General features: G+C 40.3%; 1 protein-coding gene across 7 annotated transcripts in view; it reads right to left on the bottom strand.

Annotated features, from left to right (window-relative positions):
• LOC133132361 (phosphatidylinositol-binding clathrin assembly protein-like) overlaps positions 1–11,066 on the bottom strand; it is a 48,588-nt gene extending 37,522 nt beyond the window's left edge. For all 7 annotated transcript variants that reach the window (XM_061247746.1, XM_061247749.1, XM_061247750.1 and 4 more), the window contains exon 1: positions 9,803–11,066. In XM_061247746.1, coding sequence (XP_061103730.1) covers positions 9,803–9,932 — 130 coding nt within the window. In that variant the 5' untranslated portion in view covers positions 9,933–11,066. The remainder of the gene's footprint in view (positions 1–9,802) is intronic.
• Between the last annotated feature and the right edge of the window lie 5,636 nt (positions 11,067–16,702).

Genomic DNA, 16,702 nt, shown 5'->3' with positions numbered 1-16,702 from the left:
TACATAATGAAAGACATTTGACCGAAAATGTTAAACTGGAAGGCAAGGCAAAGCCTTGATATCTCTTAAGACTGAGATAATAATGCATTTAAAATAAACATTTCCAAAACACGTAAGGGGCAATACTTTATATATCTGTCATACCCCATATAATAATTCCAAATGAAACTTTTTTTTTTTTACACTGGGAAATGAAGAGCTAAATGTCATCAAAAAAGTGTATTAATGAGTTTAATTAAGGACCCAACAATATGGTTGTCAAATCCAGCGGTTTGCATTCATCTTATCTGCTATGCCAGTTCACTAACAACAACTCATCACATAGAAGAGGAATGGTTGTGTGACAATGACAGAAAAACTTTGGAAGGCACCACTGACTGTTTTCATTAAAGCTCAGACAAACCATCCATTGTTGAGGAAGGTAGGCATCATGGCAAATATTGAGTGTCATCAACTAGCGTATTTCTTCACTGGTGGCTGCAGGGTAGTTAAAATCCACTCCATTCTAAACTCTAGGATGCATGAGATGGGACCTGTGAAAATGTTTGCACTGTGAAAAGAACCGCTGCTCATTCCCTTTGGATATAATGAGGCTTTAGGCATTTCATATGTTAGGTGCAATGAAAGGTCTTCCGAAGGGCAGGGCCTTACAGTTTGGGCTTCAGCCTTGGTTAAGTCAACAGCAGCACTCTGGCTCCATAGGTGTAGTTGGGAGTAGAGGTAAGAGTACAAAACTTAGCACATAAAGCTTGAATTCCAATCACTGCAAGAATTTACTGGATTCCGGTTCCCGGTCTAATATTACATTTTGTCTAAATACCTGAAACCAATGGAAATCAGGAAGGAGGCAAACTTTCACTGTATGCAAAACAGTACACAATGATGAAGAATGTGTCTTTGAATCAACACAGCCCCTTGAAAAACTTTTTCTTTTTTACCTACCTGCAGACAATACTTTGTTCCAGATTTTAAGAAATGTCATCACACAAAACATTAACTTAGCTCTTAGTTATTACTGGCTGTAGCACATTTTAGAGAAGAAAAACACACTTTTGTCCAGGGCACTGTTGTATATAGGCTATAGTCCTTAAAAGGATGGTCAAATACTGCTCTACAAATTACAGGGCCAAGCATAATGCTTACTGAACTATAGTGAGCATTACACTTTGCAAGAGCAATTACCATTAGGAACAGAAGTACACATGTGTAATTAATGTCAGTTTCAAAGGCATCCAAAAGCGAACACAAAGCAGGCAGGAGTGCTAGTTGGAGCTAGAAACTCTGTAAAAGAGAAGGACTGAAGAATGTCTTTGGACTGAAACATTTGCAGCCACTTGAACTCCTCTTGCACTTTTTAACTGATGCAATTGTCAAAAGTAAGAAGAACAGTTTTGTTATCAGCTGTATGCATTCTTTTTAGGGGTGACTACCTCAGATGTGAGATGGGGTCTGAGTTCTGCCTAGTGCAGCAAGTCATACAGAGCTGGAAACTCAAGGTATTGAACCCTCAGATGATTTCTGTCCATTGCATACTGCACTGTGTAGATGGCCCCAGGGCAGCTGCTTGGGGAGAGCTACCATTTTTATTTGTGTTACAGCAGAACAAGCACATCATTTGGCAAGGAAAGTGTAGTATATCAAAGTTCTGATTTTGTTATTTAAAACCAATTTGGTGCTAAAAGTCCTTCAATAAAGCCCATTTCTTGTCAATAAGGTCTTGGTAGCTGGCCAATTCTTTCTTGTGCAACAAAGTTAATATTTTGGCAAGACAACAGAAGCACAAGACATTCTGTCTCTTAAAATCAAGACATGTACCTCTAGTACATGTTCAGAGTTTTCACCATTCATTCACATACGCACACACACCTCCCAGAGGACGCTTAATGGCTTCCTGCTTTGGGGTCTATAAGTATCCCGCGATCTGGATGTGCAGTAGGATGCTGGCAGGATGCAGCTGGTCCATGGCTCTGCTTCCAGGAAGCCAGGTGTTGACATTTGTACCTGGACTGGCTGCAGCCCTCCTAGTTTCTCACAGCTGTTGCCTCTTAAATGGCTATGGACATTGAAGCCAATTTAATAACTCACAGTACAAATGACCAACCATCAGGTCAATTAGGAGCTATTCCACCCACCTGCACTTGGCTGAAATGTTCCTTTAGCAGTCCTGTTATCACCATCTATCAGTGATAGTGAAGCCACTCGTCCACAAAAACATATCCCTAGTCCACAAAACATTAGGGATAGCTTTCCTTAGAAGTACTGACCAGTTGAAAGCAGTGTTTCCCCACACATATGCTTCATCAGAACAGGCAGTCCAGATGTATCTGCAGACCGATTTTAACAACAAAACAAAAGTCAAAAGTTTTTAACTAAAGCCAGCCTCGGCTTCACATTCGGAAAAATCTTTGAATACCAGATGACATTTCTTCCTCATGCGAGGGTTCAACAAGTCAAGTGTTTGCAAACATGTTCTTCTTTCTGTTAGCTTAAGTTCACCATGAAGATTCACCAACCAGTCTGAAAAGGTAGAGCAAACAGATGGAATTTGGTGAAATTTAGATTAAAGTGCACAGATTTTAATAAAGTGCATTTGTATGTGTGTGAAACTGTTTATCCAGTCCCCCAATTTCACGGCACCATACTGTTTGGCACAATGAAAAATGAAAGTAGTCATGTCTAGTATTTTGCTGCATATCCTTTGCATGCAATGACTGCTTTAAATCTGCGATTTATGGACATCACATGATGGTTCTCTTCTTCTGTATGGGTGTCTTCTTTGGTGATGCTCTGCCAGGCCTGTATTCCAGCCATCTTTAGCTCATGCTTGTTACGGGGGCTAAACCCTTATGTTTACTCCTCAGCATATGAAAGGCTTTGAAAAACACCTTTGTTGCATTAGCAATGTTTGGGATCATTATCTTGCTGTGGAATGTACTGCTGACCAATGAGTTTTGAGGCCAGTCACTTGAACTTGAGCAGATAGGATGTGTCTATACATTTCAGAATTAATTTTGCTACTACTATCAGCAGTTATATCATCAATGAAGATAAGTGAGCCAATACCTTTGGCAGCCATACATGCCCAGGCCATCTGTTTCACAGATGAGGTGGCATGCTTTGGATGCTTCTTTCCTTCATACTTTGCTCTTGCACCTTAATCTTCATCTCATCTGTCCACAAAACATTTTTCCAGAACTGTGGCTGCTCTTTTAAATACTTCTTGGCAAAGTAACCTGGCCATTATGTTTCTTATCCATCGGACAGGTGTTTGGGTTTTTTTTTTTTTTTTTATAATTCAGAGAATTCGTCTGTCATCAACTGTGGAGGTCTTCCTTGGCCTGCCAGTTTTTTTTTTTGCGATTAGTAAGCTCACCAGTGTTCTCTTCTTTATTATGTTCAAAACAGTTGATTTTGGTGAGCCTAAGGTTTGCCCAAGGTCTCTAACTGTTATATGCTTTCTTTTTGTTGATAATGGCTGTCATTGGCACATCTTTGGTCCCCATGTTGATAAATGGCAATAATGGTTTCCAAAGGTGATTGAAAAACTAGGTGCTGAGAGATCTACTATTATACCTGCGTTAAGGTGGCAATTAAACACACCTGTGAAGCCATGTGCCCCGAATATTATGGTGCCCTGAAATGGGGGGACTATATATACACCAGTGCAATTTCTACATGATGGAACCAATATATAAAAATACTCTTTAATAAAATCTGAGAGTATGCGCTGCAACCACATGGTAATTGTGTGATTCCGAATCTAAAATTGTGGCAAATCAGAGGCAGATCTAGACATATTGGGTCTTTGGCCCAAACATTATGGAGGGCACAGTATATGGTCTTATGACTGATAACTATATATATTTGAATGCGATCTTGCTGATCATTGCTAATGCTGTAAAACCAGCATGGGGATGTATCCTCACCTTCTATGCATTTCCACAGATAACACAAATCACAGAAATGTCAGTATCCTTATCACACCAAAGTTCCGGCAAAAAAGAACATCCGTAGTAGTTTGTAGTCCCAGAAATGTGCTAAAAACTTGGAGAATATAATGTCCATTGTTTACAGTACCTGCCAATTCTTCAGAGAAATGATAATTGTTACCGGTTTCACCTTTGCACACAAGTATTGTGAATATAGGTAGGAGTGTTGTTATCGCTGGTCCCTACACCCTCTTGAACAAGAGGAGCTCTCCTACAAGATTCTCTGACAAGTACTGGGCAAGCAGACCCTCAGAATAGCAAATGGGATCCGCTGTACTCAAGCAATTGCAGTATAATTTCTGATCAGTATTCAGCTAGCTAGTGCCAAGATATTGTAGTGATGCCTAAATCTAAAAATCTGAAATCACTCGTCAGCAGAGGGCATGTTCAATGAAGGACTGTGCATATCTGTGCACAACTAAAGAGGGCTACTAGGTCGGCTGATCTTCGTTGTTACTCTGACTTAATTAATCAATTAGAGCAGTTTATTACACAGTTAACACACCTCACCTGGTTACCTGGGTCTCAACAGAGTGCTGACTTTCAGGTCAAAACAAAAACCAGCAGACCCAGTGGCTCTCCAGGACCAGGGTTGGAGACCACTGATTTAGAGCAATTGTAGTTGATACTTGGTAACCATTTTAGTTTGTGTATGTAATTTTCAGGTTTGTGTTAAAGTGGGTGCTGCAGAAGGGGTTAACCACATGCAACGTTTTCATTGTGATTCTCAAATTGTACAGAGGCACATAAATGACGGGTCTTTGTCCTAAACATTATGGAGGGCACTGTATGTTGGTAATCGCATTACAGTAACTCGTGCAACATTATGTCCAATAAGAAGGGAGGATCATTTCTCACTGTGAATATAAATTGAACAAATGAAACAATGACACTCTGAACTGAAGCAATTGGAAAGGTGGCAGGCACTTCACTACTGTAATCAATGCATTGGCAGAGATGCACATGTAGAATAAGCATGTTTAAATGGGAAATAAAAGAAAGAATGTGGCAGTATGACAGCGTGAAGGTGTGTGAAATTATACCCCAGTATGCGGTGTTTCTGGTATACCACCCAAGCCTAATGCCCGTCAAATGTAGAAAATCCCTCATTCTATGATGTAAATGTGACATTTTCCCACACACTTTATGGCACAGGTGTCAAAATCCAGTCCTGGAAGGCCGTAGTGTCTGCTGGTTTTTGGTGTGTTCTGGGTTCATTCAAGTCATTGAATGGTTAAAGTATCCACATGCCTTGTTCTCAAGGCCTTAATTGGCCTTAATTGGCAGCTGATTGAAAGGAAACCACAAAAACCTGCAGACACTGCGGCCCCCTGGGGATTCAGTTTGACACCCTTGCTTTATGGCGTGAAGTAAATATATTTGGCAACAATTTAATTGATATTTTGAAAAATATTGGACTAATTTCAATCATTTCTTCAGTCCACGTAACTAGAACTCATTTACCAGACAGGAAGAAAATGTATTTTCTCTTGCTATGAAGATTAATTTTTCAGGCTATGTTCACTCTCCAATGGAATTGCACTTATTTGTTTTTTATACAGTGAAGAATTGTTTAATATAAGGAAAAGAACAGTTGTTCATTTTTGGGTCATCACCCCACAAGTCCATGCATCTATCATGCCATGTCTCAACATTGCAGGCAGGTCCTGGGGGGTACCATGGTGTGAGGTCAGCTTTCATGGAACACATTGGGCCTATAGTGGAGCAATATTTGACTGCCACAGAATAACTGAACATCAATGTCAACTAGGTGCATCCCTTCAAGGCAACAGGGTATCCATGTGAGAATCATTTTGTTTTTCCCAGCAGGATAATGCCCCTTGCCAAAAGGTTCAGTCAGTCCAAATATTACAATTAATTCAGCTTAATGCAGTGGCCTGCCCAATCCAATTATCCAAATATCACAGGGATGAGATGGAATACATTATTTGGAGTAGAGATCCACTACCAGCTAAATCAACACAACTGTGGAAAGCATTGAACTCAGCATGGGCAAGCATCTCTGTGAAATGCTTTCAACACCATTTTGAGACCATTGTGTAATGAATAAGGCAAAATACTTCCCTGTTACTTCACACTGTAACTCATTAGACTTCCTACTAGCTACTTGTTTTTACACACCTTTGCCACAGTAGCTGCTCAATGATACTATTCTATTCATTGAAACCTCAACACATACTGCCATTAAAGTAAAGAAATAGCACCACAGTGCACTCCTTTGGCAGTCTGCTCACACAACTAAACTCCAAATTGCTTGCTTCTCCATCAACCCTTCCAAGCAATTAGTTCCAAGAACACATTTATTTTGAATAAGTATCCCTAAAAACTCAACTCAGCTCAGTAGCACTTACAAATCCAGGGGTAAACAACAAAAGTAACCCCTAGAAAATGATGACTCTTGTATTGAAAACATCAGGGTGGTGACTTTCCAGGACAACCTCCCACACAGCGTTTGAGTGACTCACAGAAGGCTGAAAGAAAATAAGGAGGCAGCATTAATAAAAGAAACTTCCGGAATCACAGCATTTCCACTTGCCTTCCCCTTGAGCAATCCCAGAGTGAATCAATAAGGGACATTGTGTCATTTAATTGTACTTTTCATCTCCCTCATCTTATGGGGGGTGGGGGCAACAACAGGAAATCACCTTGAGGTTTCACTCAATTCTATCATGCTTCCATTAATTCTCAGCTGCAGTAACTGTGTGCTATACAGTTCTATTCTACAGCACCACTACACACTTCTGCTGCACACAGTGACCTGAATACAGCGATGAGGCATCTCAGAAGGTACACAGACCACATGCTAGTCACACCAGCCAAAAGCCTGGCATGGCTAAAAATACACTGAGTGGCATGTCAGGACAACAGCATTCAATGAAAATGCACTGAAAATGCTCCAAGGGACAAATTAGCTGGAGTCCTGGCACAGACCCCTGAATTCTTGAAATCACACATGGACTTAAAAGCTGAGAGTACGTTCCCGTCAAGTGCCGAGGAGAGCCTTGAGTCTTCCTTTCCCAAGATCAGCCCGGGGAGAAGCCGATTCCCCGGTGCATACCATCTGTCCCTGTTCCAGCAATGGTTAAACAAATAGTCTGGCATCGCTCTGCACGTCTGCTTCACTAAAACCGAATTTTCTACACCGAGCCATTCTATGGCTGGAAGACAGGTGAAGCCTCAGAGAGAAAAAAACGTTGAGTCCTTGCTGGCACTCCTACACACTTAACAGCTCTGACTTGGGGAAAACGCACTGGCCAAACAACGCGGTGTTGACCTCCGCCCATTGTCTCCATTGTGCAGCTCTGTTTCCTGGATTGGGACCGTTTCTCAGAAGCAAGTGAGACACTGTGGCCCAAACTGAGGCCTCAGACTGGAGGTTAAATGACTGCGAACGTTACCCAAACAAACACACAGGAACGCACTGTAAGCTAATCGGTATCCTCCTTTCTCCACTGGAACACCAGCACCCCACTGCTCATGGCACCATCGTCATGGAAATGATCAGAGATTGATAATCTCAGTATTTCAGTGCTTGCTGCTCCCATTTCCATGTCACTCAGCCAAAAACGCAGGCAATGGTGACTTCCATTAACAGTAAGAAGTTGCTTTAAGATTACTTACCTAATATGTAGTAAAACACATGATATCCAACAAGCTCTGTATAATTACATTAATAAAAAATGCAATGGCTGATAACCTCTGACATCAATTTAGTGGTTGGATGTGCAAATATTTATTCAAATTACTCAATTGATTAACACCACATGCAACAGCTACATGTGAAAATGGTACAACTCTACTGCTACAGTTACAGCGCGCTGCTCCATGGAAACCATGACAACGCTACGAGGGCTCAGAAATGTTATTGGCATGTAACAGCAGGATGTGTGCAGAAACCATTAGACACCAACTCATAGAATAGGTTTGGACAAAAATGTAGGCTGTATTTCCGTTAAACCCTTTCAGCCCCACTAATGACATACCAACCACTGTTTCATCATAGGTTCCCCAAGGCATGCTCAGATCATAAAGTGAAGCTATCCCATTCTTTTCAATAATCACAAGCCTGCATTGCATATTTCCAAGATTCAAAATCAGCCTCCTACTATCTGGGGTTAGGTAAAAACCTTTATACATGGAGAATTAAAATGGTAGGCACTTATCAGTGTAGTCGGAAATGATCATGGACTCTGGATTTGGAGCTTGTTTTGAGAAGACTCCTAAAGGCTTTGATTCAATAGGAAAGTGCAACCCTCTTCTGACACCAAACAGATCCCCTTCATTGCATGGCTGCAAGATATATTTCAAGGTTTCTTAGGATTCTCATTTTGCCTAAAGCCTCCTATTGAGAGAAGGTACACCACATCCCTGTGGATTGTGTAGGTCCCAAAAGACAGGCAAAGTATTGTGTAAAGCATAAAGTACACAGCCCACCCTTTTCACCCTCAACAATCTTCAAATGTGTAATAAAAAAATGTACAATAGACATATGGCACAGCACACCATGCCCTCAGATTCAGCCCAACCAATATAACAACAATACAACTTAAGGGCCCCTCACAAGAAATCGTGAGAGTGACATAAATATCAAGTCTGAAGGAGGGGGACAGAAATTATGCCGAGAAGTGAATCCATGTAGGTTCTTAATTTCAGAATAAGATTTAACTTGCGCCATTCCAGACGTCACTCAAATTTAGACATGCACATATTTGTGACTGAGTCATAGCGCATGTTCTCAACTCTAACGATAAATGCCATATTTTGTACATTTCCATAAATCTGCACAACATTAAATAGGCTAGTCTAAATTCCAAACAACATAATCAAATGGGTTTTTTTGAACGGAACGGTGAAAATAAACGCATTCAATGTTATTGTGTAATGTCGACATAAAATATACATTTAGGAAATTGACAAGAAAACGGTTAATTTCGTATATCACTATTCATGCTGACGTTCGAAAATACTACGGACATAAAGATACGTGATCTCACCCGACTAGCACCTTAAGATCCACAAGTTCAATTCAGGCAAAGCTTACGTTAACGCTAGCCTCATTTTCGAATGATTGCTGAATGTAGCTAAAATGCTAAAATTACATTTCCACAAGAAAATCTCGGTGATGTGCTTGGTGTTGTTTGTGACCAAAAAATTATAATTGGTGGGCGAAATGCTAGTAGACAGCACAATGGAACGGGGTAATGAGTACAGCTGTCACAGTCAAGGAGGCACTGCACTGCAAGGTGTTAAGACCTACGCTCATCAGCATCGTCGCCATGGTCAATTTGCGATGCAAGGTTATGGCTAAAATGTATTAAAAAATTACAGCAGACGACTTGCATTTAGTTTAAATCCTATGTTATGACACAGTTATCCAAACCATTTAATTAATGCCTATTCTTACTTGATACCCGCACGTATTTTTTGCAGGTAGATTATTCTTTATTTTAATAATAAAATAATAAAATAGACAGGGGGTAGGTAAGTGTAAGAAGAAATGGAAAGCGAAGGGCTGGTCTTGCTCATCTCTTGATGCATGCATAACTGGTGCCCAGATGCTGTGATGCGCCATACACACATTATGTGTGAATAATTCCATCGCTGGCTCACAGCACAGACACACAGAGCTTGGAACGGAGCGTTCTTTCCTTTTTAATTCCAGATCCAAGTAATTGCGAAAAGCAGCTAGGTTGAAATAAGGGTATTTTCCTATGCATTATGTCATAATACAATGGTTGCTGGTTAGTTCATTAACTAGCCGACGTTCACTAGATAGCTAGCTAGCTACTTACAATCAAGGTGTTTCTTTTTCGGTCCGCTGACTTCATGCGTCGTGGCCTTGCAGACGGCTTTGCTGATAGCAGATCCAGTCATGCTGTGCTGAGCCGCTGCGATCCGATCCGTAATGGACTGTCCCGACATTTTAGCTAGTTAGACTATAACCTAACCTAATAATTGGCACACAAACTCTCAATCAAAAAATAAAATCCTTAACTGACAAGAGGGTGTTTTTTTTTTTTTTTCTTCGTCTGATGGCTGTCTGGAAACAAAACCGTAGACCCAGTCGCGCACTAAGTTACACAGGGAAGCATGCGGTAAATCAGACAGCCAGCTAGGTTGCACCCAGCTCGTATTAAGCCCTGGTAAACTAAAATGCAATTTGAGTTCAACTGCAAACACAAAATCGCTTTACTATCACGAGAAAAAAAATCTAAACGATGAAAAAGGATACAAGAATAAGTTCCTACCTATCTAGCATTAATTTATAGCTAGATGGCTAACGTTAGCTATATTCATAGATAACAGTAAGTTAATAGTTACCAACTACCTTAGGTTAGTTAACTTACTGAAACTGGTTTAGACGTAGCAAGCTTGCTAACGTTAGCGTTACAAAAGTGAAAATGAAATTCGTCCTATGATAACGTTTGCTAACTGTCCAATAAGAAAGCAGTAGGCATCACTAACGGTACGTTACAACTGTGGCTAGAAAGACTAACTTACGTTTTCCAGACCGTTAGCTCGCTGTCTACACAGCTAGGAAGCAGCTCCAAATTAGAGGACAGCAAATAACCAAGTTAGCTAGCAAGCCAGCTTGAATTCATTAACGTAAAGCGAAACAGAATCAACATTCATTCATAAACCGCTTAATCTACTGGTTGTCACTGTTAACCTCGTTTGCTGTCTGACAGAATCCCTGGGAAAGAAAACACGTTCCGGAGTTCAGAATGGAACAAGCGGATAAGCAATGATACGGCAACTAGCCAGCTAGTTAACACTAATTGTCTATATCTAACTACCTAGCTATATAGCTAGCTAATATGGAAAACCCTAAATACGATACTGTGGCAAGATAGACAGCCAAGTTAGCTAGCTAACGCTAGTAAGGCTAACGTTATGTAGTCCTTTCTTTAGCCGTTGTGTTCCCGTGTAATTTTTTTTACAAAAATAATCAACCCCTCTCTCCAATATAATCTCAGTCAGTTGTTCATTTTGTACGTATTTCTTCTCATCTTCCCCTCAACAGCTTTTAAGTAACCGCTTCGGTTGATTTCTGAATGTATTGGCTACCAACCACAGACAAAATGGCTGTTTGTGAGTCAGGTGATCTGTGATCTGGGGATGGGTGGATTTAGTAGGAGTCAGGAATATGGGATTAAGGTGGAAACGCAGAATGGTCTGAACACTTCGAGGTACTGGTCTTGGTTTTAAATCATCCGATGCCGTTGGAATTCAATAACCAACATCATTTTAAGCCAACCGGTGAGTTGGATACTTTGAGATAAGTAGCCTCTCACGTAAATATGCGACATTTGTGCATTTGCAATCCCGTTGGTGCTTGAACGCAGTTTAAGGTCGTACTGCCACCGTGTCCTTGATTGACCACAGCAGCCCCCTCATTAATCCAGATTATTGTAGTTTCACTTCGTGTGTGTAGACTACGTGCGCCTGATGAACGGCAAATGAATACGGAGGCATTTCTTCTGCAATAGACGAAGGAGGTTATTATTATTATTATTATTATTATCCATCCATCCATCCATTATCTGAACCCGCTTATCCTGATCAGGGTCGCAGGGGGGCTGGAGCCTATCCCAGCATACATTGGGCGAAAGGCAGGAATACACCCTGGACAGGTCGCCAGTCCATCGCAGGGCACACACACCATTCACTCACACACTCATACACTCATACACTCATACCTACCTACCTAAATTTAGACTCTCCAATCAGCCTAACCTGCATGTCTTTGGACTGTGGGAGGAAACCGGAGTACCCGGAGGAAACCCACGCAGACACGGGGAGAACATGCAAACTCCGCACAGAGAGGCCCCGGCCGACGGGGATTCGAACCCAGGACCTCCTTGCTGTGAGGCAGCAGTGCTACCCACTGCACCATCCGTGCTGCCTTATTATTATTATTATTATTATTATTATTATTATTATTATTATTATTATTATTATTATTATTATTATTATCCATCCATCCATCCATCCATTATCTGAACCCGCTTATCCTGATCAGGGTCGCAGGGGGGGCTAGAGCCTATCCCAGCATACATTGGGCGAAAGGCAGGAATACACCCTGGACAGGTCGCCAGTCCATCGCAGGGCACACACACCATTCACTCACACGCTCATACCTACGGGCAATTTAGACTCAGCCTAACCAGGACCTCCTTGCTGTGAGGCGGCAGTGCTACCCACTGCACCATCCCTGCCTATTATTATTATTATTATTATGATTATTATTACAACATAATAATCGACTAACTAGATATGGTCGATCCATGGTTGATTCGGAGCTCATGTAGGGTTGATACAAATAATGTGGCATAGATATACTGACCATTATATGCCACTTATAATAGTTTCTCCCATTTATTGCATATTCACTTCTCTGTAACAGGCAATTGTCTGTGTCTGAAGACAATTGACACTGATTATAAAAGTAAAGAAGGGGTAGGAGACCATTTAGTTAAAAAAAGCAACCTACACGCAACCTGGTCAGCCCATGGCATCACAGAGTAGGTGTGTGTTATGTAGAAACAGCAGTCAATTACATTATGACGATTTTAAAAAAGTATAATATCTTAACATTGCAAATAGGAAAGGTACAGCGCAGTCCATAAGTATTTGGACAGTGGTGCAATTTCTGTTCTTTTGGCTCTACTCCAACACATTTTATTTGAAACAAGAATAATGAATATGAGATTATAAGTGCAGACTGTCAGCTTTCGTTTGAGGGTATTTACATTGTTATCAGGCGGACCACGTTGGAATTGCATCACTTTTTATACATAGTCCCCCCATTTTAGGGGACCAAAAGTAATTGGACAGTTGGCTTCTCGGCTGTTTATGATTAGTCAAGTGTATTCAATTGCTTCCTTGGTGCAGGTATAAGAAAGCTTTCAGTATCTCGCCTTGATTCTAGGCTTTTCATTGTCTTTGAGTCTGTTATTAGTGTTTGACAACATAAGGACCAGAGTTGTGCCAATAACAGTCAAGGAAGCCATTAAAAAAATAAAAATAAAGTCAGAGAAATAAACAAACAATAGGCTCACCAAAATCAACAGTTTGGAACATCATTTAAAAGAACGTCACTGGTGAGGTTGGCCTAAGGGACTGGTAGGCCAAGGAAGACCTCTCACCAATACAATACTGAAGAATTGTCACCATAGTGAATAAAACCACTAAACACATGTCCAATAATCAGAAACACTTTTCAGGAGGCAGACGTGAACGTATCAGTGACTACTCTCTGCAGGAACATATCTACAGAGGCTACACTGCAAGATGCAAACCACAGCTTCATTGCAAAAACAGAATGGCCAGGTTACAGTTTAAGTAAGTCCATAAAAGAGCCTACAGAGTTCTGGAAAAGGATAGCTGCCACAGGTGCTGGCTCAGTGATAATGTCATTGCATATAGCAGCCGCAGAATGAATTTCTTGAGTGTACAGAAGCATCTTATCTGCTCAAGTTCAACCAAATGCTTGCAAACTCATTGGACAGTGCTTCATCCCACAGCAAGACAATGATCTCAAACATACACAAGTGGTATCTTTCTTTTAATAGATCTTCCAAACAGTTTGTTTTGTTTAACCTATTGTTTGGTCTATGTATCTGACCATTTTTAGTCATTTTTTTTCTCAGCCTTAGAATGGCTTCCTTGACTTTCATTGGCACAACGCTCGTCATAATGTTGACAAATGCCAATAACAGATCCAAAGGCAATCACAAGCCTAGAATCAAAACTAGATACTGAAATAACTTATACCTGCACTAAGGATATACCTAACTAATCCGAAACGAAGCCACCTGTCCAATTACTTTTGGTGATCTTGTAGGGAGTCCTAAACATCAAGAGGCATCTTTTCTCCCTTACATGACTTTCCCTACAATTACACACTGGTGCAGTCTAATTTTAAACCACAGCTGGCCATGATTACGGACCGTTTTGCAACTCTGTTCCCCCACCAGCCTGGGAGGTACAGGTGGGCTGGACAAGACTGGACAGTTGGAAACAGTAGTAAACAAGCTTGGATCACAGTAAACATATATAATGGATCCTCATAGTGTGTTGACCCAGACATTAAAATTATTTCCTTACACCCTAAAATTGGGGTACTGTGTCTAAAAATGGTGTCGGCAATTCCTACAAGGATTACCCAATATTGATACCCTCTAAACCTGCACCTTAGCCTCATATCCATTGTTTAATTTCAAATCCAATGTGCTGGAGTACAAAGCCAAAAGAACAGAAATTGTACCACTGTCCAGATGGAGTGTACATGTTTCTCAGGAAATAGAACTGAATGCATCTAGCCTTTAAAATACATGGTTAGTGACAAAGAGCAGGCAAAACCTCAATGGTAGTGTAAACATGTGGTCTGTACGTTCTGTAGTATACAATTACTCACATTGGATATGCCACAAATGGAATGTTGCAATTGGCTTTTTGCTGCTTCTTTGGCCTTTAATCAGATTCAAAGGATAAACACACACACACACACACACACACACACACACACACACACACACACACACACACACACACACACACACACACACACACACACACACACACACACACACACACACACACACACACACACACACACACACACACACACACACACACACACTTTTTGTTGAATGAATATATAAATGAAAATTCAGGAATGCACAATGATGCTGTGTGCCCATCAGCTATTTAAATGAATTTGTTGTCTGCAGTGTAAAGCCATGAGACCTGTTGGATGAGAAGACAGCCCCATCTACTGGTTAATGTCCTAAACAGTATCCTTACCAGCTAGAGGTGTAGTAGTTATCAAAGTGTGTCCATGGCAACAGAAACTGTGAAAGGACATTGCTCAATGTGAAGATATGGAATTCTATTTCCATAATTGATTGAGACAGGTCCACAGACAGTATTTCTTCTTTAACTTAGCTGTAGTTAATAGATAGTAAGGCAATAAGTACACTGTCACATATGTACAATGAGCTGGCAAGCATCCACACTTCATGAGCAATGACCTATTGGTGTAAAAAAAAAATAAAAATAAAAAAAAATGTATTATGAAAAGGATGATAAACACATTTTAGGCATTGAATATTTTAACAAATATGTATAGGTATCTGCCGCCTGTCATTTACATATTAGTCGTTTAGCAGACACTTTTAATCCAAAGCGATTTACAAGTGCATACGTTTCGCAGAAAGTGAAAAGCATCAAATCCATTAATAGCAAAAGATTCATGTAGAGCAGTAATAAACAACAACTATTAGTCATAGTAAGTACATTTTTGAAGGGTTTGAAGAGGGATACTGGTGCAGTGACACAGCATTAACAGCACTCCTTATTTTTCCTCATTCCTTGGTTTTAGCAGGTCCATTAATTCCACCGTTGACGCTGTTAAAATCATAGTCTTTCCTTTATGGATCTCCGAAAGCAAGACTTCAATCTCTGAACTCGTAACTTGTAACTCGAAAACATAGTTTTACTCTTTGATGCTATTATCATGAACTCCTGACATATGGGGCTGGACGTGTAGGTTTATATTGTATTATTGGGGCGTTAATTATGGTACTTTGAATCGGAATTGGCACACTGGTACGAGCCCACTGTATGGAAAAAATTTAAAGTTCAGATAAGAATACGAAAATGTTCTTGCATGAGGCCCTTTAACTCCAAGCATACGTCAAAGTCCACACATAAATGGTTAAGTAAAAACAACAACCATGTTCTGCAATGGCCATCTCATTCTCCTGTCTTAAATCCCATAAAAAAAACCTGTGGTCTGAACTGAAGAGGGGGGTATCCAAAAAATATCAATGATTCTAGTTTTTAAGCCCAGGCTTGATCCTGGGCTAGATACTATTTAACTTTTAGGAAAATTAAGCAGAAGGTACACTTTAGTGGTAGGAAATGGCGAGCATTGATGGGCTGAATGGCCTGTTCTCACCATTATGTTATGTTATATTAGGTTATGTTAAATTAGCTGGTAAAATAGGCAGTCCAAACAGAGATAATATGCAATTCAGAGGGGCGGGGTGATGTATCTAGACTTTCAGGTTGCGTCATGGTATGGATTTGAAGATGGACACTGCTGGAGTGGTCTGCAAACACGGGGCGGTTTTATGACACTACATGTGTTATCACTGGTTTGGTGCTTTTATAGTTCTTAACAAAGCTTTTACTTTTGTACAGGTGAACATGGATCATGCAACACAAAATGGTAAAACATACACATGTAAATACCATGAAATAAAAGCTACTGGATTTTTGGCTCATATTGATCTCAAATACAAATGTCTTAAAAACATTGCAGACAAAATACAATTTGTAGACACTTTTCACTCCACTGTTCCCATACGTTTGGAGGGTACTGTATGTTTACACACATTTCTGATGTGATCTGAAGGGTTGCATCCCTACAGTGCATTATTGTATCATCCACCATTATTTAAAAGTTATAGGATTAAGTTCACTGCTCTTTATTATGACACAATAAAGTTGACTCACTGAGAATCTCAATTTCTACCACACCAAATTAAATGACATATATTCATAAACTCATAACTCGTGTTTAATTTTATTTCTCCCCCTTAGATAAAAAATGATAAATTTAGGCATTATAAATTATAAAGGCATAGGCATAAAATAAAACATTAATTCATTTGTCTGACCGA

The sequence above is a fragment of the Conger conger genome, chromosome 7 (genome assembly GCF_963514075.1).
Source record: "Conger conger chromosome 7, fConCon1.1, whole genome shotgun sequence".
Classification (NCBI taxonomy): Eukaryota; Metazoa; Chordata; class Actinopteri; order Anguilliformes; family Congridae; genus Conger; species Conger conger.
The sequence above is the reverse complement of the archived record's forward strand: the minus strand, read 5'-3'. Positions and strand labels throughout refer to the sequence as shown.